The sequence below is a fragment of the Chiloscyllium plagiosum genome, chromosome 4 (genome assembly GCF_004010195.1).
Source record: "Chiloscyllium plagiosum isolate BGI_BamShark_2017 chromosome 4, ASM401019v2, whole genome shotgun sequence".
Lineage (NCBI taxonomy): Eukaryota > Metazoa > Chordata > Chondrichthyes > Orectolobiformes > Hemiscylliidae > Chiloscyllium > Chiloscyllium plagiosum.
The window spans coordinates 15,234,265-15,259,644 of NC_057713.1; the positions used below are offsets into that span (position 1 = coordinate 15,234,265).

The window sequence follows — 25,380 nt, forward strand, 5'->3', positions numbered from 1 at the left end:
GAAAAAGGTGGCATTTTCAGGATGGCAATCTATACTAGTGGAATGCCACTGGGATCCATGCTGGGACATTGTTTATTTATAATGTATAATGACTAAGTTGATGGGTGTGAATGTACTCTTGCCAAATTTGGAGCTTGTGCAAAAATAGTGGAGGGCAAGTGGCAACAAAGGGATATAGCCAGGTTAAGTGAGTTGCTAAATCCTTGGCTGATGGAATGTAATGTGGGAAGATACGTGATTAAGTGCTTTGACTAGAAGGACTAGAAGATTATTTAAGTGGAGAAAGACTGCAGAAAACTGCAGCACAGTGAAATGTGGGATCTTAATAAATGAATCACAAAATCTAGCATCCAATTTCAGCAGGTAATATGAAGACAAGTGGAATGTTGGCCTTTATTTCAAAGGGAATGAAATAGAAAAGCAGAGAGATTTTACTAAAACTACACAAGGCACTAGCCAGACCACACCTAGACTACTGTGAACAGTTTTGATCTCCGATCTAAGGAAAGATCACAAAAGACAGTCCAGAAAGGTCTGGGTACAGAAGGATTGTCTTCTGAAGAAAGGTTGAGTAGGCTGGACTTGTATTCATTGAAATTTAAAACAATGAGAGATGACTTCATTGAAGCATGCATGAGTCTTTGGGGAGTTGACAGCGTAGATGTTGAAAGTCTGTTTCTCCTTGTGGAAAGGACCAGAGAACATAATCTCAAAGTGTAGTGTCACCCACTTAAGACTAAAATGTGGAGAAATCTCTTCATTCACAATCTGTGAAATTCTTTACTCCAGGAGCTATAGAGGTTGGCTCATTAAATATATTCGGCACTGAGTTAGACTGATTTTCAATCATTAAGGGAATCAAGAACAATGAGGTAAAGTCAAGAAGTGGAGTTGAGGATTATCAGAGCAGCCGTGATATTATTGAATGGTGGAGCAGACTCAATGGGCCAAATGGCCTATTTCTACTCCAATATCTTTTGGTCTTATGGTCTTTTTAAGGTGCTCCTTATAGCCTCACAGAGGAATAACTTCACAGAGGCTGGTATCCATCACCAACTCATCATTTATTTATACATGAACAGTCCTTGACTTTAGTACTACCTCATTCAGAGTCAGCGACCACAGTGTCAGCTTGTCTGACACCCCTCTTTTTATGTCAGCCTGATTGGATCAGATTTACAGCCCCAATCAGGGAACATATATTCTACAAAGGCTAGCTGGCTGACCTGGTTACAATTGTGACAGTACCATTTTGACAAAGTTTTGGTTCCTTGGCCTAATAACTCCTTATGTGGTTGGAGTCAATGTGCAAGCACTTTGTGATGCTGCACTGTGTTAAAGGCTGTATATTGTTGCAAATTATCGTTGGAATGTTGGGTGAATTTAATGTGCAATGTCAGGTTCTGAGATATAATATTGTGCTTTAGTAAACTGTTGTCCCTATCAGAATGGCCACCTTCTACACTGTAGCAATTCAGTGATCTTCAGCTGAAGATTCAGAAGCAATTATTAGGGGCAACAAAGTACCATTCATTTTGAGAAATTTGACTTTTGGGAATGGCCAACTGAATGAAAGTGGGTGATTAGATTAGATTTCTTTCAGAATGGAAACAGGCCATTTGGCCCAACAAGTTCACACCGACCGTCCGAAGAGTAACCCACCCAGACCCATTCCCCGACCGTATATTTACCCCTGACTAATGCACCTAACACTACGGGGAATTTAGCACGGCCAATTCACCTAGTCTGCACATCTTTTGGAGTGTGGGAGGAAACCGGAGCACCCAGAGGAATCATACACAAACTCCACACAGACAGTCGCCCGAGGCGGGAATCAAACCCAGGTCCCTGGCGCTGTGAGGTAGCAGTGCTTACCACTGAGCCACCACACTACTTCAAGAAATTAGATGGCGAGCCCTTCATGGGGGCCTCAGCCAGTATAGGAATTGAACCCAGTTATCGGCATCGCTCTGCATCGCGGACTGGCTATCCAGCCAACTGAGTTCACCAATAAACTGGGTGGACATTGACCAATAAACTGGGTGGACATTGAAGGCAAGGCAGTCTGCGCTAAGACCAGCAGGGAGGCAGTAGGTAATTTAACCCCCGGTCTTTTCACAGCCCTGATCTATTTCATATCCTTCAGCCCTTGAAATTCCATCCCTTTAACTGCCTGGAGACAAATTTTATACTAAAACAAAACATGTCAGAAGCTGTTATACTTGAGAGAAAACTAAGGAACTGTACATATCCAAACAAGCTTCTCCATAATTCAGGTTAAGTGGGAGAGGGAGGTTGGGCGCTGGTGTTAATTGCGGTTGGTCTGAATCGTCAGCAATTAAAATAGTCTCATTGATCCGCACTCTCGCTTGGCAGTCACACTACTTTATACAAAGTAATCCGAGAGTGGCCTGTGTGTGTCTAGGACAACAGCAGTTTGCAGCATTTGATGGAATTATTGTCACTATTGACGTGACGGAGGGAAACTCAACAAACTGGGATCTTGTAGGAAAACAATGGGCCCTTAATTGGGGTCCATCAGGGAATTGTAGACTCGCCGTTAACTGCCAGTTCACTTGGGGCTTTCCAAATGTTCGATCGTTGGGATCATTTTTTTTAACATCAGATCCTAAAACTAACAGTTTCCTAATCCCTCTGTGTCTTTCTGTAAACACAGGGAGCCTCAACGACCTTCATGTGAGTTATTTTCTCAGTGTTATTAGTATCTTACTTTTGAAGCTGACTTTTAAGGGTAAGCAATGGAGTTTCCTCCGGTCAGAATTAACATGGGTAACTCTGCAGTCTCAGTTTACAGTAGATTGGTGTACAGTTCTCACTCATTGGCTTTACATGAATAATAACACTTAGCTCTAGACAGACCCATTAAGTATTAGATTGGCACACAATTAGGTTGGGAAATGCCAAACTTATCGAACACAAAGGAAGCACATCAGGCTTTCTAACTCCAGCAAGAAACTTATCATTCCTCATTTACCACCCAGTAGGTTACACATTCACAGGCATATAATTCTCTTCTCACTACAAGCAACATGTTCATACACTGAGCTTGATATCTTAGATTGTTAGAACATAGAATATAGAACACAGGAATGGGCTATTGGGCCAACGGTGCTGTACCGAACATGACACAAAATTAAACTAACCCCTTTTGCCTGCCCATGGTCCATATTCCTCCATTCCTACAATATTCATGTGCTTGACAAAGAGTCCTTTGAACACCCCTAAAGTATCTGCCTACACCTCCATCCTCCCGCAGCACGTTCCAGACTCTGTGAAAAAAGCTAGTTGCAACCAATATCCTAAATCCATTTAATATAGTTAATGCAACAAAACATTCATTCCCATTACTAGTTAGCACTCCAGTTCTGCTGTTGGTTCAAGGTTTTTATTCATTCACAATATGGACTAGCCCAGTATTAACTGCCCATCTCAAATAAGAGTCATTGACAGAAAGAGAAAAGCTTTAAGCAACATCACCCAATCTCTCACACCCACCCATCTTCCCTTTCATTACAAAACAGATGGCAACACAAAAGGTAGGATTTAGAGAGTTTCAGAGAGGATCCCAATGTTGAGGGGACATTAGACTCACAGCCTCGTACTGAACTGGCTAATTATTGTCCAGACCTTGTGACCAATTCAGGATGGGAGGTGGGTTCTCAAGGCTAGAGAGCAGATTGTGAGCTGCAATCCACCCTTCAGGTCAGGGCCAAAGAGAAGGTGTGTCCCAAATACTTTTAAAAATGTTAAAGGAAAAAGAAATAGTTATAGCTGCCATCTCACCATTTGGAAGAGAAAGCCTCTGCACAGGGTAGTATGTGGTTGCAAATACAGCTTGGTCAGTGGGAAAACATCAAAGCCTGCCTGGTATGCTGCTACCTCTCCCTATCCACGCTTCCCTAAACAGCTAGCCCTGGTCTGCCACTAAAATACCACCTTCAGACAGCTAGCCTCTTCTTGACAAAGGTGGGGTCCACAGGCCAAGAGAAAAAACCCAATTGTCCTTTCTGAAATTGGCCTTGATTGGCCATAACATATTACCTATCACTTGGAGATGGGTCACCATTCCACACTCTTCATTCACAAATCCCACCTCCAGGGACGTAGCCAGGAGGAGGATGGTGCTGGTAAAGCTGCATATTGGCCACAATTATGTCTTCTCAGACTCCTTCGCCCCCACGTATGGGCAAAATAACTCTGCCACATCTTTTACTGCAAGACAGTTGGAGTACAAGAGCAGTGACTTCTTGATGCAAATATGCAGGATCTTGGTGCGACATTACCTGGAGTACTGTGTTCAAGTTGGGCCTTCATAGCTACGGAAAGACCATAGTTATCTTGACAAAGAGCAACAAAGCTTCATTAGACAGATTTCTGGGATAAGAGGCTTGACTTATGACGGGTGATTGAGTAGAATAAAAGGTAAAGTCCCTAGTCCCGGAGGACTATAGGGGTACTCTCTCATTAGAGAGAGAATTTTAGTTTTGTTTTATCTCAAGCCATCATCAATCTATGGACAACCAACCATGACAGTGTTTATCGGTGGTGAATTTAACCTGCGAGTCACCACACCTTATGTAAGGGGTGAGATTGAGAGGGTGGCACCCTCACGGTAAGGTAAGGAAGTGCAGGTGTGGTGACCTATCTCCAAGTGATGAGTAATAAAGTATAGCCAATCAAGGCCAACTCATGAAGGACAATTGGATTTTTCCTGTCAGCCTGTTGGTCCCTAACTATGCCAGGAACAGGCTAGCTGTTGGAGGTAACATTCTTGTGGCAGACCAAGGCTGGGGAGATAGCAGCTTGAGTAGTGTAAGCCTGTACTCTCTACAGTTTAGGATAAACTGCAACAATCTATCTGGAATATATGAGAGAAGAACACTGTAAAGTTTAGCCCTAGGGGGCATAACTTCATGTTAATTGGATGGTCATTCAGGAATTAGATAAGGAGTTTTTTTTACTCAGATGGTTTGTAAATTTTTGGAAATCTCAATCCCAGGGAATTTATGGATATAGGGATTACACAGGCCTAAGGAGCTGCATAACTTACCCCAGTTCATTTTTTCTTATTTTCCAAGTGTAGTCTTCAATTAGGTGGAGAATGAAATCTCCGAGGGCATGCAATAATGATCCAACATCTATTTTAATGTCTCGCCTTCTCTTTTTTAAAATTTCCACTACTACGTTTTGTATCCAGATCTTGAATGGAAACTACCCAAGTAAACATAAAAGACTATGATCACCCACTTTGACCAGTAAGAGGATTGTAGTATGGTGGGATATGGGAATGTAGATTGAAAAAAACTAAATGAGTCTAAACATAATACTTGGGCATCACACTAAAAGAACAAGGGCTGGAGGGACACAGAGGAGATTTACTAGATTGATACCAGGAGTGAGACGCATCTGTTAAATGGAGATATTCAAAAAGCTGGGATTGTTGTCCTTTGAGGAGATTTAATAGAGCCTTTCAAAACCGTGAAGGGATTTCAAGATGTAAATAAAGAGGAACTGTTCTAACTAGCAGAAGGACTTGTAACCAGAGGACATGTTTAACGTACACACAAGAGAGCCAGAGGTGAGGTAAGGATATTTTTTTTCTGACATGTTGAGTTGTTAGTATGCTGCTTGAAAGGCTGGTGAAGCTGATGCAATAATAATGTTTGAAAGGGAAATGAATTAATATTTAAAGAAAATTGCAGCTTTGGGGAGGTGCAGTGGAGTCAGGTTAATTGAAAGGTACTTTCAAAGAGTCAAATGACCTCCTTCTGTGCTGCATGGATCTTTTATGTGGATCTTGTTCCAACAGGTCGGTTTCCTTTGATTTATCTCAGCACCCACTTACTAAATCCTTGCTTTCTATTCTCCCAGTTTCCCCATTTTTAAACTTCTGCCCCTTATAGTTTAACAAAAGGTGAAAGTCAACATCAGGTTGCTCTCAAATATTTATTTCCAAGCAACAGTGAAAGGGTCCTTGGAGGATTCCCATTTGACTTCACAATAATTTCACAGGAGGTTGAGAGACAACCTCATAAAAATTTATAAAATAATGAGGGGTATGTATAGATGGAGCTAATGATAGTTGTCTTTTCCCGAGAGTGGGGGATTTCAAGATTATGGGGCACATATTTAAGCGAGAGGAGAGAGATATTATAAAGACATGAGGGGCATTCTCTTTTCACAGAGGATGGTTCGACATGGACTGGTTGGACTGAAGGGTCTGTTTCCATGTTGTATGACTCTATGTCCCTAAATGGGCTACAAAGTGCTTTGGACATACTGAGGTCATGAAAGACTTTGCCTAAGAATTAATCTTTCTCTTTCTTCAATATTTTACAGCATTTGAAAGATGTGGGAGTGATAAGTAGGCATAACTGGGGAGGAAGGAAAACAGAAACCATTGGAATGATTAAGGGTTCAATTCTAAAATCCATTCTAGGTCTCTGCACATTTTTTCAATTCTCAGATCCTCCCCAAGTGATTGTTACCACACGTATACCAACTGCACCCTAGCATCTGATTTAACTGATACCAATCTGCTTACTCACAGAACTTCAATGCCTTAAAGGTAATCTAAACATATCTTCTTAAACTTGAGTATGGCTTTTTTTTTCTCCAGTCCTCCTTAGATAAAGTGTATAATAAAGAGAATGTTGAACAATAACAGATGGACATCAATCACTTCTACTGCCTCACATGCTGTTGAAGTTTAACACTCCCATGAAATATGCATTGGAATAGTCTGTGTGCAGAAAATATAGCATTAATACCAAGTGTTATTGTAGATACCACATGTGCCTCAACATAAATATTTCTTGACATATCACTAGTCTGCTCCAAATTAATCTTTTTATTGAATTTCTTGAGAATCAGGAATGCTTGAAAAGGTCCCCAACCTAAATGATGTGCTTTTAAAAAACTAATTTTAAATTGAACTAAATTATTGAATAATTCTATACGCCTTGGCCCATATTTTTACTGTCTTTCAGTGAACTTTTGTGACCATTTTAAAATTGTAAGTTTGAAGCAGATGGGGAGTGGGGGGGAAGGGAGAGGGAGGCATTTTGTGTAGAGCTCCCCCTAGTGTGGCACCATCAAAAGTCATGTGTCAGCTAACCACTGTTTCCCATATGAAGTTACTACACTTGATGTGCTAGTTGACAGATAATGTGCTTTATATCAAGCTTTTTCTATATGCTTTTTTCAATAGAATCCTGAATTGTGAGTTTGAATCAGGATCCCAACATTGGGGTCACATCGGGGTCACAGGCCAATGAATGACTTGAATCAGCACAATACAAGATTAGGCAGCGGCATGGTAATAGAGGGGTTATATTACTAAAGTACTAACCCAGGAACCTGGATTAATGGATCAATGTGAGTTCAAATCTGCCCATGGCAGTGAGAGGAATTTAAATTCAATTAATTAAATAAGTCTGGAACTTTTTTTAAAAATAGCCCCAGTATCAGTAATGGTGATCACAAAACAACCAGTTTGTAATTTTTGTAAAAACCCCTCCTTGGTTCACTGACATCGATTAGGAAAGGAAATTTGCTGTCCTTACCCACTCTGACCCACATGTAGCTCCAGACCCACAACTTGGTAGACTTTTAACTTCCTCTGAAAACACCAAGCAATCCTCTCCATTGTTAAAGCAGCTCACCATCACCTTCTGAAGGCAATAACTGCTAGTCTTGCCACCAATGCCCAAATCCTGTGAATGAGCTATTTTTTTAGAAAGCATTTGTTTATAGGACTAAATCCTCTGGGAATCTGGCCTGCATTAGCAACATCAGTTTCTCTTTATGTAGCACCTTTCATTGTTGTAAAAACATCCGGAGGCACTTTACAGGAACATTACCGGACAAAATGTAGCACCAGGCCACATATAGAGATGTTAGTTTTCCAAAATATGCAAATTTTATAGTGCAACCTGAAGGAGTAGAGACAGAGGTAAAGTGTACAGGAAGGGAACTCTCCACCAAGGACTTAGGCAGCTGGAGGCAATCCAGAACTATAATTAAAACATCAAAAATAACTTGCATTCTTATAGCACCCTAATTAAAAATAATCCCAAAGCACCTCATATAGTGGAGAGTAGACAAACATGGTAGAACTACAAGGGATAATAAAAGTCATGATCATAAATAGCACGCAAGACAATACTTTTCATTGTAATAAATCAAACTAAATGTTTGTAAGAAGGTTTTTAAAATTAGAAAAGTTGGGTATAAGGTTGAAAAAGCCTAGAAGGTGAGTTTCACCATGAAGGAACTAGGCATTTCAATAGTCTGCCACAATCATGTTTGCCCATATCACTTCATTGGATAAATCTAATCTTGATTATTTCCACTGATTCTACTTCAATCACCAACTCAGGATCTGAGTGCCACAGCTTCACTATTATATGTAAAGGAGTTTCTCTCACTCTTAGTTAAAAATCTTTTGCATTTAATTTTATTTCAATTGCCCTTCAAAATTGAGCTCCCTCTACAACTCTCCCAGCTACAGCAATCAGTCTGATTTATTTACCCTGTCCCATCCGTTCATAATATTAAAGGCTTCTGTCATACAGCCATACAATCTGCATTGTTTAACCAGAAATAAACAAAAGTGAGTGAGGTCTTGGAGAGATTTGTAAATGAAGACAGTGAATTTCAATTTGCTGTTTTGGCCATTGACTGCTTTGTAAATTGAAAGGCACTCAGCAAGGATGAACACCCAACCAAATTGCTCAAGCATTAATTGCCAGAACGTTAGAACCTTCTCCTCTGATGGAAAGTAGGTTCTTTCCACAAGAGATGGACAGTGCAGAAATTGTCACATGGCACACAAACAAAGGCAATGACAGGGGCACTTCACTCCTTAGTGTCAAGGGGAAGGCCCTAGCTACAGTGCTACTTTAAAGACTCCTCACAGATCAAGTGCAGCCAGAAATACAGCACAGTTTCTATGCCGTTCAGATCTACCAGGGACATGATCTTTTCCATATGACGATTACAAGAGAAATGTAGGAAAGCAGCATCCCTCTTTGCCTTACTTTGGTGGATTTCAGTAAGGACCTCAATGCCATCCACCAAAATTCTTCAGTTTCATCTGCTTCCACCATCAGAGCTGAGTAGTTTGGTGGCTTTACTTCCAACATGTGGAGGTGCAGGTGTTGGATTGGGGTGGACAAGGTCAGAAAGCACACAACATCATTTGAAATCACAAGCTTTCAGAGCGCTGCTCCATTGTCAGCTGAAGTGAAGTACACAGGCATGAATGTATTTGCAGAGAGACCAAAAGATTGTACAAATGGTGTGAGTGGAGTGTTGCCAGGCTGAATAATAAGTCTCTGCGGGTGATCAAGAGTGTCAGATGGTGTGAGTAACGTATCAACAGCTGAATAACAAGTGAAGGGATGACCTATGATCCAATTAATTCAGGCAAAAAGATAATTACAAAAAATTAAAAATAAGATAGTGCTGGAGTCAAACCAAATGGCTGGAATAACATGTTAGATATAAGAGTCACATGCTGAGGGTCTAACCAAAGTAACAAAACTGTACAAACTAATTGAGGTAGAAAGATCATAACAAGTTATCAATGTGATGGCATCAAAACAGGAGAGTAAGGAAGATTTTACAGATACAGAACAGTGTGGTGGTGGGGTCACATGTAGCATAACATGAGTGCAAGATCATGGTTGAGGCCATCTTCATGGGTCCAGAACTTGGCTATCAGTCTCTGCTCAGTGATTCTGCTTTATTGTGTATCTTGAAGTCCAGTTGGAGGACGCTGACCCAAAAACAGAGGCTGAGTGTCCATGACCGCTGAATTGTTCCCTGGCTGTTCCCAGGAGGGCAATTGATAACACCATCACCTTGATAACTTGTTATGATGTTTCTACCTCAATTAGTTTGTACAGTTTTGAGTTACTTGATACTTAGGTTAGACCCTCAGCATGCAACCCTTATACCTATCATGTTACTCCAGCCATTTGGTTTGTCTCCAGCACCAGCTTATTTTTAATTTTTTTGTAATTATCTCTCTGCCTCAATTATTCAGATCATAGATCATCTCTTCACTTGTAATTCAGCTGTTGATACCTTACTCACACCGTCTGATACCTTTGATCCTGCAGAAACTTATTATTCAGCCTGTCAACATTCCACTCACACCATTTGTACGATCTTTTGATCTCTCTCTGCCTATAAATCTTGTGCCTGTGTGCTTCTCTTCACCTGGTGAAGGAGCAGCATTCCAAAAGCTTATGATTTCAAATAAACCTGTTGGACAATAAACTGGTGCTGTGTGACCTCTGATCTTTGCTTCCAACAGTTTCAGAGTGACAATGAGAGTTATACAGGGCTGTGTCCTCATCCCACTCTGCCAGTCTCCTGTGTTTTGCCTATGCTGCAGATGTGGGTGGAGTTTGCTTGCACACCAGCTCCAATGGCAGGGTCTATAATATGTCAGGTGAAAGGGAAGGCAAAAACACATTATGTCCTGATCCGAGAACTCTACTATTGATGATGCTGAATTAGCCTCTTCACATGGAAACTCAGCCATAAAGACTCATGGGCTGTCTCTCCCACACTTGTAACTTGCTCTCCTGACTATAAGCATCAAGGACACCATGGTTATTAGGAACCTGTTCCTGGTCCCAGGAACAACAGCCCACTAGAAGTGATGAGCAAATTTTGCCATCTCAAATTAATGTCCACAGACAATAAATCCCTTGATATAAAACTTCAATATATGCAAAGGGAAAGCAGCTATTGCCTTTGACCTACTCACAAAACACCGGTGGGATAGCATCACACTAAGCTTTGGAGCCAAGCTGATGGGACATAAATTCTGTTCTCAGCAGATTGTTGTGTGGCTGTGAAACTTGTTCCTGAAGAAGGGTTACACCCGAAACATTGACTTCTCCACCTCTTGATGCTGCCTAGCTTGCTGTGTTCTCCCAGCCTCCTGCCTGTCCACTATGAAACTTGAACAACTTACAGCCATCAAAAAACGAGGCTCAACAGTTTCCAACTTTGCTGGCAGCAGCACATATTCTAGCAGGGGGGAAAAAAAAATCACAAATGTAGCACGCAAGCAGAGGTGGCAGCATAGGTGTGGACACACCAACAACATGGAGGACGATCACATACTCTCTTAAGAATTGACCTCTTCAGTTATCGGCAAAGGTGATGAAGACACACCACCTGAAATGAGTTGTTTCCTGGATATCTGTCATGTTTCACAGGTAGAAGAAAGCCAGTGATGGTTTGGGAGTAAATGGAAGCCAGCAATTGAGAAGAACTGGCAGTGATGAACTCCTAACCAAGCAAAAACACAACATTCTCATCAGAGATAGGCAAGAAAGAGAAAAAAAAAGCAGTGAAATGAAAGAAAAATATGGACAATTCTGCTTTTCAAGAAATGTACATTATTTACAACACTTATACCTTGAATCTCTATAGTTTGGAAGCAGGCCATTCAGCCTACGCCTGCATTTTCCTATGGCTAACCCACCTAGCCTGCATGGTGTGGACAATTTAACGTAGCCAATCCACCTAAACGTCTTTGGACTGTGGGAGAAAACCAAAGCACCTGGTAAAAACAGGGAGAATATGCAAACTCCACAGTCACCTGAGGCTGGAATTGAACTAGGTGCCCTGGTACTGTGAGGTAGCAGTTAACCGTTGAGCCACCAAGCCACCTGCTATGGAAAAGGATAAGAAGTAATTTATTAGACTGTAAGTTGAAAGATAAAAATATTAAGTGCAAGTAAGGACTGCAGATACTGGAGATTAGAGTCGAGAGTGTGGCGCTGGAAAAGCACAGCAGATCAGGCAGCATCCGAGGAGCAGGAGCGTTGATGTTTCGAGCAAAAGCCCTTCATCAGGGCTTTTGCCTGAAACGTCGATTCTCCTGCTCCTCAGATGCTGCTTGACTTGCTGTGCTTTTCCAGCACCACACTCTCAACAGATGAAAACAATAGTTCAATCAACTTTATAGGATTATAGCATGTTGTTTTTGCATTATAAGAATATGAAAAGTAGGAGCTGGAATAGGCTATAAGATCTCTACAGCCTCCTCTCTGACCCATCACCTCCATCCCCACCCCCATTCACCTATTGTACTCTATGCTACTTTCTCCCCACCCCCACCCCCCTCTCATTTATTTCTCCATTCTGCAGGCACCCTGCCTCTATTCCTAATGAAGTGCTTTTTCCCAAAACGTCGATTTTCTGCTCCTTAGATGCTGCCTGACCTGCTGTGCTTTTCCAGCACTACTCTAATCTAGACTCTGGTTTCCAACTTCTGCAGTCCTAGTTTTTACCTATAAGATCTCTACAGTCTGTTGCAATATTGACTATGATCCTGTCTGCCTCAGTATCATTTTTTGGCCCTATCCCTTGATTATTGTGGTGTTCCAAATGTATGTTTTTTTCAGAAAAAACACAAGTAGTATGTTTATGGAATCATTTTAACCTATGTGGACTAAATGGCCTGCTTCCACACTGTAGGGATTCTATATTGTGCAACTCATAGTTGGGAAATGCTGATAGATTACCCATTGACAAAGCCATGTATTAAATGTAATTTTAGAAAACATATGGAACAAGAAAGATTTAATATGCTGTGAATTATCCACAATCGGTTACACCAGCTTTCTCAAAAATGACAACAGTGTAATTTGAAAGTATTTATAGCTGCTTTTCATCACTTTGAATTTATTTACATAATTCATCATACACCATGCACTTTCATGGTTTGCAGAGGTTAAACCAGTTTGATCACACAGCCACAGAAATTATAACCCTAACCCTCTTAAAGAACAGACCATATCCTGCTCCGTTTTCTTTCCTATACTCCATGTATCTATCACCTGTATGAGCCATGTTTGATATGCCTGGAAATAATGGAAATTATAGAATCATAGAATCCCTACTGTATGGAATCAGACCATTCAGCCCATCAAGTGCACACCAACCCACTGAAGAGCATCCCATTCACTCCCACCTCCCCAACCTATAACCCTGCAATTCCCATGGCTAATCCTCCTAACCTACACACCTCTGGACACTCTAGAAAATTTAATTGATGGTGGAATAATGGAAAGGCCAGACTATTTTTATCTCCCAGTGGTTGTAAATCTAGTATGCCCAAGTCTTCTAGTTCAATGTTATTCCAAATATGAAACTACAGGGGTCTGAATGAACTATCAGGGTATCTTTTGGCACTGATTTTGTTTTCCTATCTAAATCATGGAATGAAACATTCAGACCTGCTGATTGGCATTTTAATGAAGGAAATATTTTAGGAATTAGTTCTAATTTTGTTTCTTAATCTGTTGATATGTTTTTTCAACACAGTGATTTGTATTGAGAAAAGTGCAAAGACATCCAAATGACAGAATAGGCACAATACAAAATTCCAAACTATATAACTACCAAGGTAACACAGAAGAGTTTGGTTATTTATCCATGTGGCATTTCCCTTGTCATTGCAAAAACATATTAAGATAATGCATGTATAAATTGTATATAGTAATCAGTATAATTATTTTTAACTGGGCTAAATAATCTTATGATGATGCTCAAAAACTGAAAAGTGATTTAAAAATGTTAGAATGTCACCTGATCGCCATTTTTAATGAGAACATTCAAGGAAAATTAGGTTAATACCCTCTGTTAATATTTATTGTAAGTGTTGCTTTTATATTCCATACCACGGACAGACATTTCTTTATAAAATGAGAACTAAAATGATCTACAGAAATATCTTAGCTCTGTTAGAATGACCAAATCTTCAGGTAAAAACAACTGTGTATTGCAGAAACTTGAAATAAAATCAAAATGCACAAAATATTAATCTAGCATGCTCCTTCAAACATAATTTGGCTAGCTCTGCTTTTTGCAGCATTCCTTTCTCTTATTTACTTCATTATGCAATTGCAACTGATCTTTCATCTGAAACGAAACCATCCCAACACTTAAGGTATGAGCAAATTGAAAATGAAGATAATCAAAATGGTCAATTTATTAAACTGATGTGAAATGCTTTCAGGCATCACCTTTGTCATTAAAGAATTGGCAGAATTGTCGCACAGTGGCACAGTGGTTAGCACTGCTACCTCACAGCGCCAGAGACCCGGGTTCAATTCCCACCTCAGGCGACTCTCTGTGTGGATTATGCACATTCTCCCTGTGGGTGCTCTGGCTTCCTCCCAGAATCCACAAATGTGCAGGGTAGGTGAATTGCCCACGCTAAATTGCCCGTAGTGTTAGGTTAAGGGGTGAATGTGTCTGGGTGGGTTGCAGGTTGGTGTGGACTTGTTGGGCCGAAGGGCCTGTTTCCACACTGTAACTAATCTAATTTAATAAACTAAGCACTCTTCTGTTCCCTCGATATGGAGTTAGAGTCTTCCAGTCAATACAATATTTTAGTTATTTTTTGGTAAAGTTGTCAACAGGGAGAGTTTAAACTCTTTTGTATCCTATAATAACTATCCTTACCTGTGAGATAATCCCTAGTATGACTGTTGGAGATTTTCAAAGAAAAACAACATCCTGTGATCCTATGTACTAAGAATAGTGATGAAGAACAGAGGCAGGTGTTTTTTTGAAGAAAGCAATGGCAAGAGCAGAAGATAGTTAGCTAAAGATAATCAGGTATACCTAGAATTGTCTTTGAGTAATGTTGAGTCAGGTTAATACTGCTGATGTGGGTATTACAGAAGTGGTTTTGTCTCCATCTTCCCTGAGATTTCTACCAGTCCGCCCTTGGAGGTAGACTAAATTATGTGCAGACACAGGTCCATGTCTTTAAAAAAAATAGATCAGTTAAAGAAACAAAACAAAATCAATGACATAGAACTGTTCATGACCTCAGAATATCTTAAAAGTACTTTTTAATAAATGAGTGATTTTGGAGTGTAGTCACTTGTAATGGGGAGAACATGGTCATAATACAGCAGAGGTAATCAGCAGGTCATCTGTTGAAATGATGTTGATAAATATTATCCAGAATACAAGATACAATAGGGCTCTTGTGGCACAATGGTAGTGACCACTCTGGGTCAGGAGGGATATTCAAGTCTCACATGCCCCAGATGTGTCACAATGTGTCTGAACAGGTTGATTGAAGAGTCAATTGCTCTGCTCTTCTTTGACCAGCACCAGGGGTATTTTATTCTGGTTTGAACTCAGCCATGGCTGAGTTGGTAAGAACATCCCAGTTAGGAGGGTAAGTAGGCCATTGGGCCCCTCAAGCAAATTGGTAAGACTTTTGTTCTGAATGACAAGGTTCTGGGTCCAAATCCCATTGGACCGGGGTTGAGCACAGACATCAAAGCTTACTCTCCAATGCAGTACTACGGGCCCAACGCCAGGCCTCCCTCAGGTGGAGGTAAAAACTTCCATGGCACTATTACAAAGAAGAGTAAGGCAGTTATCCCTAATGGCCTGGCTGATAGTAATCGTTCAGTCAACATCACAAAACAAATTAAGTGGTTGCTATCTCAATATTGTTTGTGGGGTGTTGCCATTCATATATTGGCTGCTACCAATATTTCTTACATTGCAACAATGACTACACCCCAGAAACATTTTATTGGCTGAGGCTATCAGTAGTTGTGCAAAATGCTATATGCAAAATGCAAATTGTTAATCTTTTTCTCTTAGCATCTCATTCAATGAAATAATCTGATAGTATTAAAATGTGATTGTTGTATGCATTTGCAATGCTCACAAAATGTTACCACTTCTTACACTGTCATAGCTTTAGCATGATGTAAAACTAAACTTGTGTGAGGAAGGGAGCATATTTGAAGCTGTACTGTGAATGGATGCACAGGATCATTTGATAGTGGGTCAGGCCGATTCAGCTGAGTTCCCAACAGTGGTCCTGTCAGATGTCTTTTTCATGAAGATTGACTGCAATAGTTAATGCTGACAGGTAAAAACACTGCAGGGTTTGAGAAACCACCTGTGAGAGACCTCAGGACAATTTGAGTGAACAACTCTCAGTCAAACCCAGTCAGTAGTGTCAGCTTATGTTGTCAGTGAGATGAATGAACATAAGCTTTTGCTATCTTTTATCCTATTGCCTTGGCTCCAGTAATAAACATGTTTGAGGTGACATAATGGCATGAAATACAGGGCAGTGAAACGCTCCTCTGTGGATAGTGTGCATGTCTAAAAGGTAAGGGCTCTTGTGGTACAGTGGCAGACTTCCAAGCTCTGAGTCAGGAGGCCCAGGTTTAAACCCCATCCCCTGCTCCAGAGGTGTGTGGTAATATCTTTGAGTAGGTTGACTAGGAAAATATTTACAAATTGAAAAATTGCTGTATACAGGATTCTGAACATTGAGTTCTTTATCCAGTGGGCTTGTGAGGTTATTTGTGTGCACCAGGAAATGAACTTTACAATGGACCAGGTCCATTTCAATGCTATTTTAAAACTCAAGATTTACCTTCACTTGGATGGCTTATAAATTAAATCAATGTTAGACTGCTTCCTAGAAATCTCATTTACCAGTTTTGTGGAGTCAGATGAGGACATGTTACACAGTAGTACATTGTCACTTCCACAATAGTGAATACAGTTATGGGTGTGCACCAACATGCGAGTAGCAGGAACGTGTCTTGGATCTGGATTGGAATTGGCTCCTTGTCTCTTATCCTAACTCACTGCTGCCCTCTAGTCTTTGATATCTATATTGGTGACAGGAATTGTAATGGGAGTTTGCAGAATGGATTGAACTGAATTTACGCTGTAACCTTTTAAAATAATTGTGACATATAACAGGACTTTTTTGACATGGGATGTGTTAGGGTAATGGCTGTAATGTATCAAAAGTAAAATAGCAAGGTTTCTGAAAGAAGAAAATAAGGTTAGCAGAGAGCCGAATGGCCTGTACTATCCCCATTCTGTGATTTACCAAGAAAGTGGCTTCGAACCTGGCGCCTGTCCTAACCATGCTGGAGAAAGCGCTTTGAGAACTTACCCAAATCGATCAGAGATTAGAAAGGGTGATTCGAAAGGAGAATTGGGATTTAATTTCCGAGTCAGGAATCGGAGCTGTGTAGGAAAGACGTGGTAAGTGACCTGGTGGAAAAACAACAAGCCCTTCCCTGTGTGTGTGTGTGTGTGTGTGCGAGTGTCTACCACAAGAAACGATCGTCATAAACTCATCCCTTTGATGTAGCGCCTAAGAGGCAGAGTCTCCACCTCCTGACCCACAGTCAGTGTTGATGGGCTTGGGAACGGAGAGGCCTCTCCACACACACACACACACAGACAGACTCACTCTCTCTCTAACACTGAAAGGTCCAGGCGCCGATCCTGTGGGTGCGCTTCTCCGGATCGGAGGCACTTCCACACGGTGCCTCAGCTCCTGTTCGTATTCTTGGAAAATCAAGGGGAAAAAAAACTGAAAGAAACACTCGTGCACAGATTAGCTGTTGGAATTCAGCGGCTGGTTTACCGACGGGCAGAGTATGTCCGGGCTGTGAGTGAGGAACAGAAAGGGACATAGCTGTGTCTCTAACCCCCCTCCCACACACACACACACACACGCCGGGTCTGAAGGACAGCTCGGAGTGGCCGCTTGGTTTTGGAAGTGATCACGGGAGTGAAGGCGGATCGGGGAGGGGGCTCCGGGAGGATATGGACGGAATGTGGAAACAGCGGCTGGGAGTGATGTCCCGGTCCCTGCTACTCACACTCATCATCATGGGTAAGTCCCCTGGCTCCAGACTGCACTTCTCAGTGTCAGTGTGTGCCCGTGTGTTTGTGTGTCTACGTATGTTCGTATTGCCCCGTGTCCATGTATGTTTATGTCTTTTGTCCATGTTTGTCATGTGCGTTTGAATGTTTCCGTGTCCGCGTGTGTGTCATATGGCCATCTGTATGCGAGTTCTGTTGTACATATGTTTGTATGTCCTATGTACATGTTTGTATGTCATGTGTACATGCGTACGTGTATATGCCCTCTGTACATACGTGCATATGTCCTGTGTACATGAATGTATATCCTGTGTACATATATTTGCATATCCTGTGTACGTGTGTCCTATGTGTATGTCCTGTGTATATGTATGTCCTATGTGCACGTGTGTTTGTCCTGTAGCTGTACGTGTCCTGTAGTTATGTGTGTGAGTGTATGTCCTGTGGCCATGCGTGTCCGTGGGAGTTGCGACGGTACCTAGAGACATTCAGCATGGAAACACGCTGCGTTTCTTTAAAAAGTGATGAACGTTTTAAGGTTTGAATGGATGTAGCGGAGTGTTTGGGCTGGAGCTCTGTCTGTGACACACACTGGGACCTGTCACCTGTCAGTTGTGTGGGAGGGTGAATGTAAAGGCGCGCTATCTGAGCGCTTTCTCCCCGGGACCCGCCATCTCTATCGGGAGAGGGTGGGTGGATGAAAGCTCTCCCCTGGGGGAGGTGGAGGGTTTGCGACTGCTCAGAGCCACAGATTCAGCCTTGCAGGGCTTGGGGTGTGAGCTCCGAAACACACCCAGCAGTGGCAGTTAGAGAGGGAATAGATAAGCTGGCCATATGGGAGAATTCTTAAAAGCAGATGGAACGTTATTATCCAAAGTAGCTTTTTAATCTCGGGTTATGGAATGAATTTATTGAGCTGTTTGGACAGTTTGGTATTCTCTGTGGTAGTATGGTCCTGTATGTGTGTAACAAGACAGGTTCTGTAAGGTAGAACAAACTGGCAGAGTTGTAGAACCGGAGGTGATGGGTAAGTTGTCAGAAGTTGCTGGTGGAGAAACAGCTGAGCTACATTCAGATCAGCGAAGGCAGTCCTGTTCTCCTCAGAGGGAGAGAATTCACCCAGAATGGAATCAGTCTGCGAATCGTTGACGGATCGGGACTTTTTTTTTTAAAAAAATCTCCATCTGTTTGAAATTATCGAGCGATCTTTCTTCTTTGGCTGAATCCAGTAATTAAATCAGGGCCGACCCACTAGCAGAAAATCTGCCCGATCTGAAGATGTTCTCTCAAAGCTCTTCAACCATCTCGGCCAGAGTAAATCGCTGGGTAATTATTATCACCAGCCCCTTCCCGGTCTGTAACAATGTCAGGGGATTTCCCTGGGACTCCGTTAGACTGTGAAACGCTCAGCTTTCTGTTTGCAAACTTCAGCCTGCAGAGGGTTACCTTGTGGTGAAAGAACAAAACAAAACACAGGAACAGTTCTTCCTGCCTGGATTCGTATTAGGGTTCGCAGTTAGGCTTCTGCTGAATCAGTTTGTTCAGAGACTGTGTCAGGATGCTGGCTCTGTGCCAAAGACTGCCTTTTAAAATATAGAGGATACGAATCTACTCGCCCCCTTCACTCCAACTTTGCCGATGGCGAGACCAGGAGCATGAACACAGACCGGGAGCTGCTCTGTGTAACTGCACTTCAGGAGCTTGATAGGCGTCCCTTAAGTGGCCAAATAGATGGAGGAGACTCTAATAGCTTCCAGGAGGACTGAGCTTGATGAGTGCTATTCCACCCTCGATTCCATGTTTTCCTGTGCTGGCTAGCTCTCTGTTAATCTCTATTCTCTGTGCTAGCATCTTTGTCCTAAGTCTTCTATCCTCTTCCAGTTCCATTCTCCATTTCCAGTCACACCCAGTAACTCTGACAGTGTCTTCCCAGCATTGACATGCTACTTCTACAATCTGCATTTATCTACATTCCCACAGAAAAATGAAGAATCATTCCTCCAAGTGCTTGACATAAATGTTTTCTGAGCCAGAGGCATTGAGATATAGCAGATAACCACAAACTAGTATTTATTTTTTTAAAAATTCTTCTAAGGGCCAAAGTTGCAGAGGAGATTCAGCAAGATGTTCAGTTATAAGGAAAAACTGGGGTTGTTTTCCTTAGGCTGGATGTGGGGGGGATGTTTTTTTTAGATTAGATTAGATTAGATTACAGTGTGGAAACAGGCCCTTCGGCCCAACAAGTTCACACCGACCCGCCGAAGCGAAACCCACCCATACCCCTTACCTAACACTACGGGCAATTTAGTATGGCCAATTCACCTAACCTGCACATCTTTGGACTGTGGGAGGAAACCGGAGCACCCGGAGGAAACCCACGCAGACACGGGGAGAACGTGCAAACTCCACACAGTCAGTCGCCTGAGTCGGGAATTGAACCCGGGTCTCTGGCGCTGCGAGGCAGCAGTGCTAACCACTGTGCCACCGTGCCGCCCATGTTGATGGAAGAGGGTGTGAGGGGAAGTGTTGGCTGATTGAGGTGTACATCATATTGACGGGCACTAATAGAGTAGGGGTGGGCGGCACGGTGGCACAGTGGTTAGCACTGCTGCCTCACAGCGCCAGAGACCCGGGTTCAATTCCCGCCTCAGGCGACTGACTGTGTGGAGTTTGCACATTCTCCCTGTGTCTGCGTGGGTTTCCTCCGGGTGCTCTGGTTTCCTCCCACAGTCCAAAGATGTGCAGGTTAGGTGGATTGGCCATGCTAAATTGCCCACAGTGTTAGGTAAGGGGTAAATGTAGGGGTATGGGTGGGTTGCGCTTCGGCGGGTCGGTGTGGACTTGTTGGGCCGAAGGGCCTGTTTCCACAGTAAGTAATCTAATCTAATCTAATAAGCAGAAACTTTTCTCTTTAGTAAAGGAGTGAAGAACCAGGAGAGCACTTTTAAGGAAGGGAGCAGAAAACTTCAAGAGGATTTGAGAAAATATTTATTTACCCAGAGAGTTGTGGGTATCTGGAACTCACTGTTTAAAAGGATGGTAGATACAAGAGCCTTTGAACTTTAAGGGTTATTTAGATGAACACTTAAAACACTATAGCATACATGGCTATGAGCCAAGTGCTGGAAAATGGGATTAGAATAGATAGATGTTTGAGGATTGTTCAGACATGATGGGCCAAAGGGCCTTTTATCATACTGTAAAAACTCTATTACTCTATGACTCTGTGACAGTGGAGTTATTGAGGTCATGGTGCTTATTTCAAATAAATTGAAATGACTGAGCCACATCAGATTCAGTCAGAGCATATTACCATCCACTAGCTAGGGAGTCAACAATAAAGGGCCTACAATTTAATTTAAAAGTGTTACTAAGGAGAGTGAGGTTGGCAGGCATGTTGTCATAAAATAGTTTCTTTGAATATCCATGCTTTCTCATGGGGAATGGTTGTGACAGAAACCATTATATCTTGTATGGAAAAACATCGATATTTGATGTTTGCTTTGAGGAGAGAGCAGGGCAGTATAATTAGTTCTGGATCGTTCCAGCAAAGAGCAAGTAAACAGACAAGAGGGCTGAAAATATCCTCTCTGGTTCAAAATAAAATCTTTAATGATGCATTTAATGAATCTGAGATTTCTACTTTCAGTTTAGGGTCAGCCAGGCATTGTCTGTTTCACATCACTGAAACTCTTTCGAAGACAGTTAAAGATTAACTAGAATATATATTTACATATCACAGTCTCTAATCAGTTAGAGATTTTGATTATTTAAAGGACAGAAGGGACAGTGTCTTATCTCTAATCAGTCATAGAGTCATAGAGATGTACAGCATGGAAACAGACCCTTCGGTCCAACCCGTCCATGTCGACTAGATATCCCAACCCAATCTAGCCCCACCTGCCAGCACCTGGCCCATATCCCTCCAAACCCTTCCTATTCATATACCCATTCAAGTGCCTCTTAAAATGTTGCAATTGTACTAGCCTCCGCCACATCCTCTGGCAGCTCATTCCATACACGTACCACCCTCTGTGTGAAAAAGGGCCCCTTAGTGTCTCTTTTATATCTTTGCCCTCTCACCCTAAACCTATGCCCTCTAGTTCTGGACTCCCTGACCCCAGGGAAAAGACTTTGTCTATTTATCCTATCTATATTGCACGCAATATTCCAACAGTGGCCGAACCAATGTCCTGTACAGCCGCAACATGACCTCCCAACTCCTGTACTCAATACTCTGACCAAAAAAGGAAAGCATACCAAACGCCTTCTTCACTATCCTATCTACCTGCGGCTCCACTTTCAGGGAGCTACGAACCTGCACTCCAAGGTCTCTTTGTTCAGCAACACTCCCTAGGACCTTCCCATTAAGTGTATAAGTCCTGCTAAGATTTGCTTTCCCAAAATGCAGCACCTCACATTTATCTGAAATAAACTCCATCTGCCTCTTCTCAGACAACTTTCAAACATACTCAAGGGTCCAGCATCCAAATTTGATGCTGCTCTGAATTTACAGTCCATACAATGTTAAACTGAAGTGGCGTTTCTAAAATTTCCACAGTATCTCACTCCACCTCGATCCAAATCTTTGGTTTTCCACAAATGTAGCATTGGTAAACGGTTTATGTACTCAATAAGAAAGCAGCCTAAGGTGCACTGCATCCTGCAAAAGGCTATTGTTACAGGAGGGAAGAAGGAATGAACTTACCTCATCCGGTCATTTAAGAAAAGGAGTTAATGGAGTGAAGAGAAAGAAATTCCCAAAATATGTTCAGGACTACTTCCTCAAGCAGTTCTACCAGTGTAGAGATAGTGTCATATCTAATTATGAGAGTGTCTAAATAGTTGGAACTGATGTATAATGTCCCGCAATGTTTAGTTTTAGGCAGCTGCTATTTACAGCATAGAACACTGTAAGCCCAAAGAGTGTGGAGATAACACTTACAAATAATGCCCTGCAGAACATTACAGGAAACTGCAGAGAATTATTGATAAGAAGAGGGTAATGAACTAAAAAGACAGATGGAGCTAAATATCAATGGAAGATATTTCATTTGATTAAACAAAATAACAACATTTATACTCTTGATGGAAGTAGGCTTGCTATTACTCAGGAAAACAAAGATTTTGAAAGAGAGGTTTGTAAGGCATGAAAAGCATGCTTTGCACAAAACAATGACAAGCTCAAACAAAGGTGTTTGGTATGCTTGCCTTTGTTGGTCAGTGCATTGAGTATAAGAGTTGGGAGGTCATGTTGCAGCTGTACAGGACATTAGTTCGGCCACTTTTGGAATACTGCATTCAATTCTGGTCTCCCTGCTACAGGAAGGATGTTGTGAAACTTGAAAGGATTCTGAAAAGATTTACAAGGATGTTGCCAGGGTTGAAGGGTTGAAGCTATAGGGAGAGGCTGTGGTTATTTTTCCTGGAGCATTGGAGGCCGAGGAGTGACCTTACAGGGGTTCATAAAATCATGAGGGGAATGGATAGGATGAATAGCCAAGGTCTTTTCCCTGGGATGGGGGAGTCCAGAACTAGAGGGCATAGATTTAAGGTGAAAGACAAAAGATTTAAAAAGGACCTAAGTGGCAACTTTTTCACACAGAGGATGTATGGAATAAGCTGCTAAAGGAAGTAGTGGAGGCTGATACAATTACAACATCTGAATAGATAAATGAATAGGAAAGGTTTAGAAGGATGTGAGCCAAATACTGGCAAATGGAAGTAGATTAATTTAGGATATCTGGTCTGCATGGGCAAGTTGGACTGAAGGGTCTGTTTCTATGCTGTATAGCTCTATGACTCTAAGAGGGATTCTAACAATCAGCCCTTGAAATCAATGGTGTTACCATCACTGAAACCCCTACTATGAACATCCTGGGGGTTAGCTTGAACAGAAGTTGAACTAGATTAGCTATATCATGAGATATATATAACAACAGCAGCTAGAGACTATAAACTCTGTGATGAGTATCTGTCCTTCTGAACCCTTCAATGCCTGTACAAGACATAGATCAGGAGTGGAATATCTCCCACATGCCTGGATGAATGCAAGCTCTAACAACACTCAAGAAGCTTAAGACCATCCAAGACAAAGCGGCCCAATTGATTGACACACTATCCAGGATGTTGAGTTAACAACAGGGATGGAACAGTGCTATATTTTAACATTCTTTCCCTACACCACTGATTCACAGTGGCAACAGTGGGTGCAGTTTACATGATGCACTACAGCAAGATTCCTTAGACAGCACCTTCCAAATTCACAACCACTTCCATCAAGAGAGACAAGTGCAGCAGAGGCATGGAAAACATCCCACCTGTAAGTTCCCCTCCAAGCCACACACCATCCTGATTTGAAAATATAGCACTGTTCCATCCCTGTTGTTAACTCAACATCCTGGAACTTCCTCCCTACCTGCAGTGTGAATGTTCTTACACTCAAAGACTGCAATGGCTCCAAGAAAGTGGCTCACTACCACCTTCAGGACAATTAGGGGAAATAGTAAATGCTGACCTACCCAGTGATACCCAAATACCCTTGAATGAATTTTTATAAGTTCAAGTCTGCAAAAATATTGGTGATATCCTAGATTTTATCATTAGATGCAGAATCTAAAAAACAATGCCAACCCTGCACATAACCTTAAAAATAACTCTGGTAAGTGTGCTCTGACTAGACTAGACTCCACACTGCAAAAAAAGCATGGTGACATTAAAGAGACAACAACACATTCAATGGTATGCCATATGGAACTGACCAAATACAATGCAGGGATGGTTTGAAATATGGGATTTGAAGGAGTAGGAGTGGAAAAGGGTTAGAAAGAAATCCCCTGCCTTGTGTGTGAGTGAACCATTCAGCTTTGCTGTTGCCAGCACTGACCTCCACCCCAGCACCATCACCACCATCTGCTTCTTTCTAACCTTCTTCTCCAAGAGTAATGCGGAAGCAGTGAAGTCCTAACTTCTGTTCTCTCACCTTCAATTCCAACTATGTTGTAATTCAGAGTGGAGGAAATCTCAGCTGACAAGTTTTTGGTTGGGTAGGGGCTACTGCAGTTTTGAAGAGTTTTTAAGAGAGATCCTCATTGCGCAGTTTCCTAACCATTAACAAGTCATTGGGAGGGTAGTCCTTCTGGTAGTAAATTAAATATGGGTAGGATATATCCTGCCTTGTACTATATAACAACAACATCAAGGATTGGAGTTCAATGTTTATCATATTATCAGTATTGCTTCAGTCTCACAGTATGCTGGCATATTGCTATATGGAGGATTAACATTAATTTCGTTTCTTTTCAACCTTCTGCTTTTTCTTGGCTCCTTTGAAACAATGCCACGGCATCAGTGTTGGCTCATACAATCAAGTAACTTGAACAGAAGAGGCATTGTAACATAAGATTTGAAATGCAGCAAAATCAGGATTATTCCACCTTATGTTGGAAAAGAAGATGAGAGCAGAGATAAATTATTTAATTGCACAATCCTGTATTCCTGCTGTGTGTTAACCCAGTTTAATTAAAAACTGATAGCAACACTTTTTGTTTAATAAGGATTAATCTGAAAGACCATCACCTGCTCCAAAGCAATTCTAAGCTTGTTCTGACCACAATAGGAATGTGTTACAAGAGTTGAGTATAATTA

At 41.7% G+C, this 25,380-nt stretch overlaps 1 protein-coding gene across 2 annotated transcripts in view; it reads left to right on the forward strand.

Annotated features, from left to right (window-relative positions):
* The first annotated feature begins 2,622 nt into the window (after positions 1-2,622).
* LOC122548867 (protein APCDD1-like) overlaps positions 2,623-25,380 on the forward strand; it is a 43,950-nt gene continuing 21,192 nt past the window's right edge. The window contains exon 1 of one of the 2 annotated variants that reach the window (XM_043687755.1): positions 2,623-2,697. Coding sequence is in view for 1 of the 2 variants with exons in the window: in XM_043687754.1 (XP_043543689.1) it covers positions 17,674-17,743 (70 nt within the window). In the remaining variant the exon portion in view is untranslated. Of the gene's footprint in view, positions 2,698-17,175; positions 17,744-25,380 lie in introns of those variants that run through there. The other variant, XM_043687754.1, reaches the window with a different exon arrangement.